Here is a 15,561-nt window from a genome sequence, read left to right as displayed (position 1 = left end):
ACCATTAGTCTATAGTATGTTTGCAGTCAATTAGCAATTTGAAAATTTAAGCTTATTTTTTTATCATTTGTTTACCAATTTCTAATTGCTGGGAAGATGCGAAGTTGGACTTTTTTATTTGCTACAGTACTACCACATGTAGAATTGCAATTTCAAGCTTATAGTTAAAGTTCAAATTGCAAATATAAGCTTATTTTATTCATTTGTTTACCATTTTATTTTACTTGGAAGTCGCGAGGTTAAATTTTTTTTCTTATGTTTACACTACCAGCGCACTAGGCTAGTTGGCTGAGTTGAATTTATAATATTTTGAAACTTTATCATGTAGTTGGTTAGAAAGATAAATTTAAAGAAAGACTTAAGGTGGACTAGTGCCCACGGAGCTAGCTATGCTTATTACTTGGATGTGCATCTTCATTTGCATCTATGCACTCTTAGAATCCTATGACAAAGCCAATTTCTGCCTCTCTTTGCTTTGCCTCCGGCTTGTAAAATGCTTCCTAATTGAGTTAAGCAGGTTCAATTTACTTCTTGTAAATACACATTCATGTCTCTCTAAGATATATACATATTTTAAACTACTTATAGTTTGCTTTAATATTTACATTTCTAAACAGCTAAAATTAAATTATGTTATATGTAATGATATTTGCTTCCTTTTCATGTCTAGCTTGAATGAGACTCTTCCCCTTATAAGCGTAGTGTCAATAGTGGCCAATAGGTTGTAACTCACTAATTTCTTTTTCATTTTTTCAGGGATCCAAAGTCAGAACTTTGTGGTACTGTTCGTGGGCTCTATACATATTTAGAGGTTGATTCATTCTTCTAGACATTGTATCATTGATAAACTTTAGTTATGAATTACCTTCAGCATCCACAAGGGAACGGTTCAAGGTTAGTTTCTTTTGCTCTGGACATAATTTAATTTAACACACACACACACTCACTCACTCTCTCTCTCTCTCTCTCTCATTTAATATATTTTTGGCTCTTAATATTTAAGGTGAATATTTCAAAATTTCTATTTAGGCCTATAAAAATATTTACATTGATGGTGTTAAAATTGCTTAAACGTTATTTTAACAATCCAAAAAAAATAAAAATAAAACTACGTTAATGGTGTTAAAGCTAAAAATATTAACAACCAAGCTCTGATAAACTACTTTACTATAGCTCCAAAAATATAATATATATATATATATATATATTTTATTTCATTTTCTCTGCTCTTCCCTTAAATTTTTTTTTTTTTTTTGTCTTTCTCTCTTTTTCTTTTCAGAATATCCGTGTCTCCCTTCTTTTCTTTTTTTTTTTTCTTTTCTCTCTCTCGTCTCTCTTCTTCTCGACCTTCTCTCTTGCCTTTCTTTTTCTCTTCAACATCTCCATGTCTCTCCCTTTCTTCTTCTTCTTTTTTTCTCTCTCCTCTCTTGCCTAACTCCTCTAACTCAAAATCAAGACGACTGAGATCAGTGACAACGTGGGCATGTCGTGGAGGTTGAGATCGGCTACAATGTGGGTAGCTCAATTTGTGGGTCTCGCAATGGTTCGGTGGATGTGGATGGGGTTTGGCAAGTGTGGATGGGTTCCGGCAGGTGTGGCTGGGTTTTGGTGGGTTTGTGATTTGATTTGCGGTGGTGGGGTTTCTGATTTGTAGGGGTTGTGGCCCTTGTGGGTGGCAGTGGTGGTCTTTTTGTGTTTGATGGGTTGCAATTTGGAGGGATTGTGATAGTTGGTGCTGTGATTGTGGGTGAAGGTGGCTGTGGTTGTGGATGTGCGGTGGTTTCCATGGCTGTGGCAGGGGTTGTTGTGGGTGGATGTGGTGTTGGGGCTGTTTTTTATTCAATTAGATATATTATTTTATTGTGTTGTTTATATTACTTTAATCTATTGAATGTTAAAATGAAATAATTGAGGTTAGGTATTTTGTAGAGTGGGTGGGTAAATATATATATATTTTTTTTGAAACTAGATTATTTTTATTTTGGTCCTTGATGTTTTAAAAGTTTCATTTTGGCACCTAAAGTTTGGCTCCGTTTTCAAAATGGTCCATCTCTATTATTAGTCTCACCATTAAGTACAAAATAGGCCCTAACATGTCACCCAGTTGGTCAGTGTCAATTGTTCTCCTGACATGTCACCCGTTTTTGTGCTACAATAAGCCACGTCAGCACGAAAATCAACACTAATCCAAATTTACATTTCCCTGTGATTTCCTCTACTTCCTCAGTGGCCAAACATCAAATAATAAACTTTCCTATTCAAGCAAAACATTATAATTTGATGTTTGAATGACATTTCGGGTGTGATACTATGTAGTTCTAATGGTTGCATTTTTTGTGTTTTACTCGCACCCTACATAGGATTAAGAGCCAATAACTGATTTTATGTTTGCTATGTTTTATTCAGTAATAATCATGACATCGAGTGGCAATTACCCAAGAATGGTGGAGGAGATGCAGTGCAAGAAGCAACAACAACATCGAAGACATATATTCTTGACCCAAGGGAGAAGTTCCTTCAAGGGTGGAATGTAGTATTTGTGTTGTCATGCGTGACTGCCGTAGCACTGGATCCATTGTTCTTTTACCTTACTGTGATCATTCAAGACAAGAAGTGCATTTGGTTCGACAATAGATTGTGGATCACAATTCTAGTTTTGCGATCCTTCTTCGATTTCATTTATCTAGTGCATATTATATTGCAATTTCGCACTGGTTTTATAGACAAAAAGCTTCTGAAAAGTGGAAAACCTGAGTTAAATACAAATGCTAGGAAAATAGCTAAGAAGTATTTGTGGCCACGCTTAATATTCGACATTCTAGCTATTCTTCCCATCCCACAGGTAATTGTTACTTAAATCTTGTTGCTAATTGTTGCTTAAATCTTGTTGCTGTTTAGGACCTTTTTTTTTTTTTTTTCTTTTTTTTTTTTTTGGAGAAACTTTGTTGTTTAGAACCTTAAAGATAGAATTTTAGATTTTGAGCATGCTATTGTCTTGCTCCATCTAATGATCGTTTGGTTTTTTTTCTTTTTTGAAAAAAAAAAAAAAAAAAAAACCTTGGTAATACTCTAGAGGAAAGTTGGATATAGTATAGAACGTAATACTATGCGACTAAAGATGAGTAGTTTCAAAATTTTGTGTTGAGTATAAACATGCAAGTGAAGTCTTATATTGACTCTCAAAAAAAAAAAAAAAAAAAAAAAAGAAAGTGAAGGCTTATATTAAATAACAATGACAAGATCATAATAGTTAATATAATATAGTTAAGTCAAAACCCATAAGCTTATAGTGTTCTTATGTATTGGAGAATTTGAATTTTGAAGTCTCCCCAACATTTTGTATGTATAAACTTTTTTTTTTTGGCAACATTAATTAGTTTTCTAGGTAACATAATATTGCACGTATAATGAAGTAATAAACATGTAACATTTATTTTATTTTTATATTAAGAGAAAGTCAAGTATAATATTTGACTTTATAACCAAAAAATTGTCAAAAGTAGGTTCGCAACAAAAAAAGATATAAAGTAACTCCCAGACACCCATTACCACTATTTTCTTTAAATTATCATTGTACGTACAACACACGGATTTTTTTTCCAATTAGCACGAAATTTCTTTTAATCTTTTGTGCAGCTGGTAATTCCAACTATTTTTTCAGAAATGAGAGGCACGAAAACTTCAAATAAAGTGAAACTCTTGAACACTATTGTTCTTTTCCAATATGTGCCAAGGGTATCTCAAATCTACCTATCCTGGAAGAAACTAACAAGAAAAGACAAGAAGTTTGATAGAATCATACTGGTCAAAGCGTCATTGAATTTCATACTATACATCCTTGCTGGTCATGTAAGTTTGGTTAAGGAGTAACTTCGTAATCATTAAACTTATATTGGCAAGTTTTGATGTTTTTTCGATGTTTTGTTGACTTTGATAAGAAATTAGATTTCAAATGAACCAACATACAAAAAACAATCATTATAGATTCTAAAGATTTCATTTTATTAAGGCCAAAATATATTGTTAGTCCCTAAAAAATTTACCAAGTAAGCACTTTAAGTTCCTGAAGTTTTAAATGAATACTATCGATCCTTAAAATTTAAGGGAATGAGTACTATTGGTCCTTTTATTATGCGTCATTAGTCTCATTGTCTATATATTAATGGAACAATTTCCTAACAATTTTCAATTGATTGACAATGTTTTTATGTTAAAAAATTACACATGACATATCAGAAAACACATGACCTGGGGAAGACCAAAATCAAACCCGTTTCGAATTGGTCTTCCCCAAACCAAACTAAGCCCTAACCCAACCCCACCTCCTATGATGGCTTCTTCTCCACTCGAAAGTAGAAAAAGAAATTGTATATATGTTTTACCCAATTCTAAAAATGTAATAGAACACAAAGTTCTCTGTAGTAAGAGGTCTTGTTGTTGGGTTACTAGTGTGAGTAAAGTTTCACATTGAATAATAATGAGAAGAATTAATATTTAATATAACATAATTGAACCACCGTGTACCCTTGGTGCTATGGTCACTCCACAAGTATTAAGTGTTTGTGGGGTATAGAGTGTGGGGTGTGGGGTGTGGGGGGCAAGGGTCAGAGTTTAAGTCTCCAAGAGAAAGCTTCATACACAGGGGCGGCTTAATGCATTTGGGGGCCTAAGGTGAAAACTAAAATTGAGGCATTTTATATATTTAAATATGACTTTAAAAAAATATTACTTAAATTCTACTATCTTGTTTTAGATGCAAAATTATTACTAATTAACATGAACATTGTAGATTTTTTTTTTTTTTTTAGAAAGTCTATAGACATAAAAAATTGACAAAACTTTCACACATGTTGATATAGTGCCCGTTTGGGTAGAGCTGAAACTTGCGTTTCAGCTCTACGTTTTCCTACCTTTTTTTTTTTTTTTTTTTTTCTCCTCTGCACGTGAACAGTAAAGTACTGTGCAGGAGACAAAAAATACTATTTACACACTGTTCATGTACTATTCATGGGTCCCACGACACTATTTACACATTTAAAAATTATTTTGCTACAGTGTTTTCAGTTTTCAGTTTTCAGTTTTCAGTTTCAGCAACAATAAGCTCAATCCAAACGGACCCATAGTAGATTAATAGTGGTAAGTAAAAAAGTAATATTAGTGGTGGACTTAGGTAAAAACTATAAAAGTTTTGTCAACTCAATTATTGTGGAAAACGGTATGAATTTTTTTGTGTATTGCTTTTTTTTTTAGATGTGCTACATTCACAATATTTTTCACAACAAATCATAATTGTTAAGTTGTTACTGGTTCTAGTTTGAACTCAATACTGAAATTATTTATTTTGTTATCAATACATAACAACCTCTAGTAACCTACTACTTAGGATTTATTGTAAAAATATTGTGAAAAATATTGTGAACGTAACATTTCTCCTTGGTAAAAAAAATTATTTTACGTAATGGCTAATGTTTGAGCTTAATTAAATTAAAATTTGGGGCATTTTTTCTACCTGGGGCCTTAAGCGACCACATCAATTGCTTACCCTATAGAACTGGCATTGTTTGCACACATATATACTTAGATTAGGTTAGAGTAGAATTTCTATCTTGTATTAAAAAAAATAATAATAATAACATAATTGAGTATATATCCATTGGACTTAGCCTTTTGGGTTAATGTGTGGCTCTATATGTTATATTAATTAGTTAAAAAAACTCTCCAATGTATTTATCTCCCCAACACTTGTATCCTTAGTGAGTGAAACTCATTTGATCTTGCACTCCTTAGACGCAAGGAACTTTCCAAATCATGTATAATATTGTGTTCTCAGTTTGTGTACTTGTTTTATTTTTCTTTGCTACTTTCTGGTTCAAAGCCATGAGTTATTTGCATGTCACGTTCAAAGAGAATGACTTAGCAAAATGCTTAGGATGCCTTCGTGCCTAATCTATGCAAAATAAGCACTTTATCCAACAATAGTAGATGATCCTGCATAATTTCCTAAGTATTTTTCCACCGGTCCTGAATTTTTAGAACATCTACCTTCGTTGATTGAGAATGATTTATTTCTAATACATATCTTAAAATCTTTCAAAGATATTAGTTAGAAGTTTCATCTCTACATAATTCTCTATTTCTCCATATTATTTTTTCTTGTTGCAACAATTAATATTGTTTTGTTTGGACATCTATAGAATTTATTGACGATGTTTAATAATTTTATGGTCTTTTAGGTATTGGGAGCCTTTTGGTATTTCTTCTCTTCTCAACGGCTAGCGGCTTGTTGGCACATAGCATGTGAAAATCATGAGGAATGTAGAAGTTTATTTAACTGTGACCAAAATTTTGGAAATCTCTCTTTTATAGATGATATTTGCCCTATAAAGACCGGAATATTTCTTGAAGCCCTTCGATCTGGTGTTTTAGATTCCACAGATTTTCCACAAAAACTATTTTACGTACAGTTTCTGGTGGGGCATGCGAAATTTGAGGTATGCACATATGCTATATTATATTCCTTATTAATCTATTTAGATATATTCTTAAATTTGATGGTTGCACATATTAGGACTAATATATATATATATATATATACTAGTCGCTAATCCGTGCGATGCACGGGATAGTTAAACAAAATTTATACACATTCATTGTTATTGGTACAATCATTTGAAAATAATTCTAACTAATACTTAAATGTAAGAGACACATTGACTTACTATTTAAAGTTGCTTTCTGAAGAATTTACACATATCTTGCAACTAAGCCTTAATTTCTCATCAACGGTTAGAAATATAAACTGTAAATATATAAATAAAGACCATGACTTGAGAAGGACGCATTAAACTTCAAATTAGAGTAGTAATGTTACTTTCTCAATCTTTACTCAATTGTAATAATAATATAGAGGAAATTCAAAACATGGAAAGAAAATAAAAATTACAACAATTAATTCAATTATCTTTCATGCTATACTTTGTAATTGTACAGAATTAAGTCAACTCAATTTAAGTAGTTGTAATAAAATTGACTTCTACTATTCTCTATTCTATAGAGATATGAACATATTGGATTTCTCAAATAATTACCGGTATTGCAATAAAATGATTTATTATTGAAAATAAGAAACAAAAAAAAATCTCTCTATAGCTTAAGAAACACACAATATACTAAAATTAAAGACAGAAAATTTTCGGAGGACAAAATATTATAGATAATTTAAAAGAATTTTGGTTTAATTCCTGAACACTGTAACTCCATAAAATTCATACTAATAATAATATTTTATGATAGCCCAGTTAGAATTTTGGTTTAATTCTTGAACACTGAATTGGAAATTGCTTATATGAGTATTCAATGGTGAACAAAAATGAAGTTAAAATTTGAGCATTGTAACAACTTCTTCACATAGTATTCTAAGGGTAGCAACGAATTTAATTTGATTGTGTTACTATATAATCCAAACTTATTAATATATCAGGACTATGGATTAGCTCAATAAAACTATCAAAGCCTTTCCACTACAAGAACATGTGAAGATTCTGTTAATTTGAGCAAACTTAAACCCCTCCATCCACATAAATTTTAGAAACAGATTATACACTTAAAAGGGTTAATAATTTATAGCACTTACGTACCCCCCACTATTAGTATACAGACACCAAGTGCAGCCGTTGTAACCCTTTGAAAGAACCTTCCCCAATTGGACCCTATAAAAAAAAAAAAAAAAAAAAAAAACACCCAATTAACAAAATTGATCCAAAAGCGTCTAAAAAGCACACAAAATCAATTCAAAAAACAAAAATATGAGACAAAGTAATTACTTTCCACTGCCAATGAAATCGTCTTCTGTATTGTGGTTCCAAACTGCAACACTTATCTCTCTAAGGCTTTCAATTAACGAAAACACAAACTTCTCTTGGAATACTGAAGTATTATAACCATCTAAAGGGGTTGAATTTGATATTTATGTTTGGAGAGAGAGAGTTTGCAGGAACCGTGGCTTTATATTTCTTAACTTGAGAGAGGGGTAAGGTTGCTAGGGTTTTGAGGAGTTATAATATTTTTATTTTTTTTTATTTTTTAAATATTATGCTGACGTGGAAAATTGTGGTGCCAGCAGAGGTTTCGGTTTTATATATATATATATATATATATATAGATGATTTAGAATTTAAATAGTTTTAGACTCTTCAGTTTTTGTACCTAATAATTTACTTGCCATAAAAATTAGAAACTTAGATAGACACATGGCAAAAAATTGGATTCTAATTGAAATCTAATTTAGAATCTAATTGAATTTGAATTTTTTGGTTTTTACACTCAATAACTAGAGTCTATAATCTACATTTTCAAATGAGAGCGTGTCACTATATCTATATCCATTATATCTCTACTAGGCTCCAGAATAAATTATCCAATCACTGTATAAAAAAAAACAATTATAAGTTATCTTTCAGTAAGAATATCAAAACAAGCAAAGCAAACTTATTCGTTTGCACTTAAAATGTACTGTAATATGTAAAAGGAACCTAAGAAAGGAGAATAAGAATGATATTTTTATCTTAATGTCACAAAAGTGATTTAAAGAACTATTTTCCTGATTGTCATTCAAAACTTGAAATATAACCACCTAAAAACACAAAATAAATCCTTAAAACAACAACCCTTCTGTGGATTTCCTAGGACAGCACAAAATCATATAACAAAATTATAATTTGTACAAGGCGAGGGGAGTAGAATAACAAAAATATTCAACTATAAATGAAGTTGTGCGTTATACAACTATAAATGAACTTTTGCTCTATATATATGCCTTTGTGTGGCAGATTGTATAAGAAAAAGGGAAAGAGAAAAACATAGTCTCTTTTGCTGTTAATGTACTGTGCATGTTTTCCTTGATTTCCACAATAAGACTACGTTTGTTTTGGTGGTAAACGAAATCAGGAAAACGTTTTACACCTTGAGGGTGTTTGGGTGCGCATGAATATTCGGTCAAACTGAAAATGAATTTTAGTTGACCATAAAATAGACAGCCTCACGCATGAAAACCAATTACACTTGTATTTTACCTTCAAATGATTTCTGGACTCAGACACCTAGAGAGAGAGAGAGAGAGAGAGAGCGAGAGAGAGAGAGAGAGAGAGAGAGAGAGAGAGAGAAAAGAGAGTACAGAGAAAGAAGACATGGGTCCCGACCGAGCAAGAAGACCCATCCTCACCGGACTCACACCTAGAGAAAGAAGACCCATCCCTCAAGCCGAGCAAGGAGAGGGTACTCCGCCAACCCGTCCCTCATCCTCACCGACCCATCCCACTCCGCCGACCCATCCTACTCCGCCAACCCATTCCTCATCGTCACCAACCCAGTGAACGACCCACCCTGAGCCGATTTGTCCACCGTGTGAGCAACCCACTCCTAGATCGGACCACCCAGTGAGTGACCCACTCCTAGATTGAGCCACCACCTTTAGATCAACCCACCGTGTCCATGTCACCACTGCCGTCGCCACCACCAAGTCACCCATGAACCGATCTCTCTCTCTCTGTCACTTAAGTCCCTCTCTCATGATTGGTCTTGGGATTTTGATTTTTGTTTCTTTGATTGTTTCTCTATTTTGATTCTTTGTAATAATATTTGTTTGGATCCTAAAAAAAATGAGAAACATGATAAAAATGGGTTTTCTAGAGTATTTTCAGGAACACAACCAAACATTAGAAAATATTTTCCAAATCATTTTTTGGAATGCAATCAAACACTTGAAAATATTTTCCTTTCCCAAAAATATTTTCCCCTGCATTCATTTTACACTTGGAATTCGATTTACATTGAAACAAACGTAGCCTAAATTGGTTTCAATTTTCCTAGTCCTACATTTATTGTATCCCCCCCCCCCCCCCCTCCCCTCCTTTTTTTATTTTATTTTTATTTTTATGCTTTCTAACTTGTACTCTTATCTCACAAAAGTAGCATCCGCAAGTACTCTTCTCTCACATAATCTTTTGCTTCTAAGTTTAGTTGTGGTGGAACTCAACATTACCGATATCAAGTTCCACTCTATTTTAAAAAATATAATTTACAAAGAACTCAATAGTTCAACTTGAAAAAAAAAAAAAAAAATCTACAAAATACGATTTTTCTAATATCAAGTTTCAAATGGCAATTTTTATTCAGAAAAGCCACATCAGCACTTGCCACCATGGCAAAACACACATGGAATTCAATATTGGTAATATGGAGTTCTACATAGAACTCGATTTTCAAACTATCGAATTCCAAAAGGGTGGTATTTTCCCAGATAGTTTGCAAATAATGCTATTTTGCTAAATATTTCAAAAATAAGTGGTATTTCACCATTTTGCCTCTTTGATTCTTTGATGGGAGTGGACCTGGTTTATGGAGTTGTGGTTATAATAGAGAAAGAAAGAGCCAACAGAGTGGAATGGGTCGCAGGAGCCTTTCATTCTTGGTTTTATCATTGTTGTTTCTATTCATATCGATCGTAGGGGTCAGATTTGTTTTGATGCCAAACCTAGTCACTAGTCTTCATCAGATTCAGTGTTGCACTCTTGAGGACTTTTGATTCTTTGGGGAAGAACACATTCATACTGATCTTCCGAAATTATATTCAAAAGAAAAAAAAAATTAATCTAATCATTTTATTTAATTAGATTTTAGGATTTATTTTAATTATTTTAAAGATTTTTTAAAGTTATTTTATTACATGTAATAAATAATCCTCACGTCACAATTTAATTGGGATGACTAATACATGTCATAAGCTAATATGGCATTTAACAGACACATTAGCCAAAAAAGTGATGGAGGGTTAACAATCCAAACAACATAGAACGTTAAGGGACACAATTAAAATTCTGAAACTTTAGAGTGTAAAATTCAAACATTCCAAATTTCAAGAGTGTGTTTTGCGTTTTATCCAAAAAAAGAAATAGCAGCATGTGATAGAATTCGAGTTCAATATTAGTCTTCTATTTTTGTTTTCTTCTTTTAGGAATGTGATTATAGTTTCTTTCTATTCATTTTTCTTTTAATTGAGATTTTTCTCATTAATGTAACAGGATTGAATTATCCATTTCCCCAAGAAATTTTGTAGTCTTATTTTATTCATTGTCGTTGTTATAAATTTTTAACATTAATTATCATACATTATAGTTGTTCCATTTTTGCAGTTCCCTTGGTCAAAACCTCCAAACAAGTAACTATATATGGGAAAATTGCTTTGCACTTTGTATTTCCATCTTTGGCGTGATACTATTTCTATATTTCTTGGGAAAATTGCAGGTGAGTACTGTAGAGAGGGAAAATTCCCGACCTATCACAACCTAACACGTCACATTACCAAGTCCACAAAATGCAGCCAATTACAAAGCATCGCATACTGCTACTAGGTTTTGCTATCACTATTCAGAAGCCAACAGAAATTTGCCAAGTTCGTGCAAAAACCAATCACGCATCAGCGCACGTAATGACACAAGCAGCTTCACACGTGTAAGCGATGATACAAGCAACCTCACACATGTAAGCGATGGCACAAGCAGTCCAGTACATGTAAGCGATGACATAAGCGGACCAATTAGGCTGTGACATGTGCAACCAATCAAGCTCCACCACGTGTTGCTCACCCACCTCCAAACTTCTATAAATAGAAGCCTTCCTAAGACATTTAGAAGAAACAAGATTCAGAAGTTAAAAAGCTCTGCTGGAATCAAGCCTTGAAGCCTCTAGGAACTTCAAGAACTTCAACCCCAAAATCGGAGAACATTCGAAGCAGAATCATCCAAACCATCTGCCTAGATCCAAAAGTTTGCGGGAATCAAGCTCAAAGGTCCGAAAACATCATCAAATCACAAATCAGTGAAGTTCTACGGATTCAAGCCTCCAAAGCCCCGAAGAACTTCCACCACAAACCTTCAAATACAAAGAACATTCGAAAAATCCAAATCATTTTCTTAGATCTTAAAGTTCACTGGAATCAAGCTCAAAAGCCTCCAAAAACCTCAAGAAATCACAAATCAGTGAAGCTTAATAGATTCAAGCCTCTAAAGTACCGAAGAACTTCCACCACAAACCTTCGAAGATGAAGAACACACGAAGAACACGAAGAACGTGAAGAATAAGGGATTTCCAACAAGCTCATAGCTAGAGATTCATTGTAATTCTGTTCCAAAGATCTTCGATCCATTCTTCAGCCAAATTGAAGTACATTGGGTGTTCGAATCAAAATCACATTACTACAAATCCAATCAACAAGTCTTTTAAGGAGATCGAATCAGAGGATAACTCTTTTGTAATTACAGAGAATTGTAGTACACAATCATCAATACAAATTCGCATTTGCAACACTATTTTACTTGTTTGACTCATTTCGAAATGAGAAATTTAGTTGCATACAAATTCTGGCATGCCCGGTGGGACCTCTCTGCCTCCCATCTCATTCTCCTTTAAAGAAAGAAATCAACATCACATTGCTACCAACTTCAATGGCCTCTAGCAAGAACATTCAAGCTTCAACAATAGCTATTTCAATTAGACTTGGTACGGCTACTACCAACAACTACATTGGTGCAATCAATTTTAGCCAACCTAAAGCAAACAATCAACTTCAATCTTAATCAACCAAGGAAGTCAAGGTCCAGAAAATCATCTTTTTAGACCCTCTTCCAAGAAACAAGGTCATCAACAAGGATGTCTCCACCTTGAAACACCTCAAGTATGGGGGTAAATCCCCTTCTTCGTTCAAAAAAGTTGGTCGCACAATTGCTCTCCCACCGAAGGGAATCCAAAAGATGAGATTTCACATGCTCACTTTAATTCACTTCCTTCTCCATCATCTTGGGAAGTTGTGTCAGTCATGATGACTAACACCTCGACCATGGAAGAAAAGATGGCTGAAATGGAACAAAGGGTTGTCCTTCTCACAAAAGCACTTGAAGATAAGGACCTCCAAATTGCAACTCTAATGAACAAGCTAAAGGTACAAGATTCGGGTGAATCAAGTCTTGGCCCTTAGCACCCACCTGGCTTTACCTTGAAAGGAGAAAACGCCAGGGTTGATAAAGGAAAAGGAGGTGAAGGCACTTCTCAACATGGACATTCCACCTCAATGGCCTCGATATCTGTCCAACAACTGTAAGACATGATAACAAATACCATTCGAGCACAACATGGAGGTTCTTCTACAAGTTCTCTCACATATTCAAAACCCTACACAAAGCGCATTGACAACATGAGAATGTCAAATGGGTATCAACCCCCTAAGTTCTTACAGTTTGATGGCAAAGGAAATCCTAAGCAACACATTGCTCACTTTGTATAAACTTGTGAGAATGCAGGGACTCGAGGAAGCCTCCTTGTAAAGCAATTTGTCCGTTCACTCAAGGGAAATGCCTTTGATTGGTATACAGACTTAGAACCTGAGTCAATTGACAGTTGGGAGCAACTCAAAAGAGAGTTTCTTGATCGATTCTATAGCACACGTCACATGGTGAGCATGATGGAGCTTACTAATACCAAGCAATGGGAGAATGAGCCGGTGGTCGATTATATCAATCGATGGCATTCTTTGAGTTTGGATTACAAGGATAGACTTTCTGAAATATCTGTTGTAGAGATGTGCATCCAAGGCATGCATTGGGGACTTCTTTACATCCTCCAAGGGATAAAGCCTCGAACATTTGAGGAGTTAGCAACTCGTGATCATGACATGGAATTGAGTATCTCTAGCCATGGATGTACAAACCCTCCCATACTTGAGGAAAGCAAAAAGGAAGTAAGGAAGAATGATAGGAATGCAAAAGCCAACCTAAAAGACCCAATGGTTGTTAACACTGCCGAAGTCAAGGTTCCAAGAAGAGGAACAAATGCAAATGAAAAATGGCTTGAAGGATGGCAAAAGAACGAGGTGTGTCGCCTGACTTTTAAAGAACGTGAGTAAAAAGTATATCCTTTCCCTGATGAAGATGTGCCAAACATCTTAGAACAACTATTGCAGCTTAAGCTGATTGAATTGCCAGAATGTAAGCGACCAGAAGACATGGGGAAAGTTGATGACCCTAACTACTGCAAATATCATCACATCATTGGCCACCCAATCCAAAAATGCTTTGTCTTCAAAGAACAAATCATGAAGCTTGCCAAAGAAAACAAGATTATTTTAAACTTTGATGAAGTTGTTAGGTTAAACCATGTGACCGTTGCTTGTGATATACTTCCAACTCTCAAGCAGGGGGCAAACACCATTGGAGCTTACAAATTGATTGACAATAATGGCGTAAGGATCGGCCCCATCAATGGGAAGTTCTTCAAACGCTTCTATGCTTGAAAATCAAGGATTTCTCCTTGGTAAGAGTTTAAACTGCCCACTGTAGCGCTGCAAGAATACATGATGTCTTTCCATTACCCTTGAAAGCATACCAATAAGGAGAAATTAATCCCACTCCATGTCACCAATTGCGAGTGTGGCGTAGCGGTTGGATGCCCGTGTCTCCCTTGAGGACAAGGTCTCAGGTTCGATTAGTGGTGATACCCACTATTACACACTGCACCCCCCTTTTTGCAAAAACAAATAAGAAAAAGAGAAAAAAAGAAGTCATAAAAAAAATTAAAAAAATTAAAAAAAAATGTTGAACTACGTGATGACTTGATCCCTCTCCAAGGTACGTAGGCAACTTAGTACTTGTCACTAAGTTCAGTCACATGAAAAGAAGAAGGATTGCCTGTCTAGCTTGAAGAATTTCTCCATAGACCATCAACGTGCTTTCAAAAACCCTTGATTGGCAAGGCGTCACTTAAGATTAGTCAATTGCTCACTACATGATGATCAAAGATCATTATGGTAGAAAATGACAGCTACAAAGAATTGCTGTTACTTAGCTTTCCTTGAACTAATGATAAACATAAGTTGGTTCTTGGTTGTGGAGTAAAATAAAATCTTCAACCTCTTTTGCAAGGAATGAAGTCTACATGACATTGCTTATCTTCTGTGGACATCCTCCCACATCTTTGAAATATGCTTTACATCACTTATCTCCTAGGAGCATGTTCTTGTACCTTACAAGTCTAAGCTACATCTTCTCTCTTCTAGGTTGTGTCACTTCACAACTCTGAAATTTGAACCACATCATCTCCTTTCTGAGTGGTGCAGTTTTACATCACTTCGCCAAAAGTAGGACGATGTCACCTTCCTCCAGCATCTGAAGTTGGTGTTGCATCATCTCTCCTCCAAGGGCATGTACATGCAATGTCAAAGTCTTGGCGGCATTCTTCTTGAAACTTCAAGGTTTTGTTGGCATCTCCTTGCATTTTCAAAGTCTTAATGAGAGCTCCTTGCAATGTCAAAGTCTTCGCGGCATTCCTCTTGAAACTTAAAGGTTTTGTTGGCATCTCCTTGCATTTTCAAAGTCTTAATGAGAGCTCCTGGCAATGTCAAAGTCTTTCCGGCATTCTTCTTGAAACTTCAAAGTCTCGTTGGCATCTTCGAAATCTTAATGAGAAGTCCTTGCAATGTCAAAGTTTTCCTGGCATCTCCTTGCATCCTCACAG

General features: G+C 34.6%; 1 protein-coding gene across 1 annotated transcript; it reads left to right on the top strand.

Moving 5' to 3' along the window:
- Window positions 1-442: 442 nt before the first annotated feature.
- On the top strand, window positions 443-11,305 carry LOC115966327 (cyclic nucleotide-gated ion channel 1-like). The gene is made up of 7 exons (XM_031085577.1): window positions 443-517; window positions 757-894; window positions 2,407-2,842; window positions 3,637-3,849; window positions 6,234-6,491; window positions 11,190-11,215; window positions 11,302-11,305. The coding sequence occupies exons 2-7, from the start codon at window positions 857-859 to the stop codon at window positions 11,303-11,305; spliced, it is 975 nt and encodes a 324-aa protein (XP_030941437.1). The 5' UTR covers window positions 443-517; window positions 757-856.
- Window positions 11,306-15,561: the final 4,256 nt, after the last annotated feature.

The sequence above is a fragment of the Quercus lobata genome, chromosome 11 (genome assembly GCF_001633185.2).
Source record: "Quercus lobata isolate SW786 chromosome 11, ValleyOak3.0 Primary Assembly, whole genome shotgun sequence".
NCBI lineage: Eukaryota > Viridiplantae > Streptophyta > Magnoliopsida > Fagales > Fagaceae > Quercus > Quercus lobata.
The sequence above is the reverse complement of the archived record's forward strand: the minus strand, read 5'-3'. Positions and strand labels throughout refer to the sequence as shown.

Excerpts from the sequence above, each read along its gene's own strand:
- LOC115966327 (XM_031085577.1), top strand. The coding sequence starts at position 857 with ATGAATTACCTTCAGCATCCACAAGGGAACGGTTCAAG. Across the intron at positions 2,843-3,636 it reads CTATTCTTCCCATCCCACAG|CTGGTAATTCCAACTATTTT; the intron begins GTAATTGTTACT and ends TCTTTTGTGCAG. Across the intron at positions 3,850-6,233 it reads TATACATCCTTGCTGGTCAT|GTATTGGGAGCCTTTTGGTA; the intron begins GTAAGTTTGGTT and ends ATGGTCTTTTAG.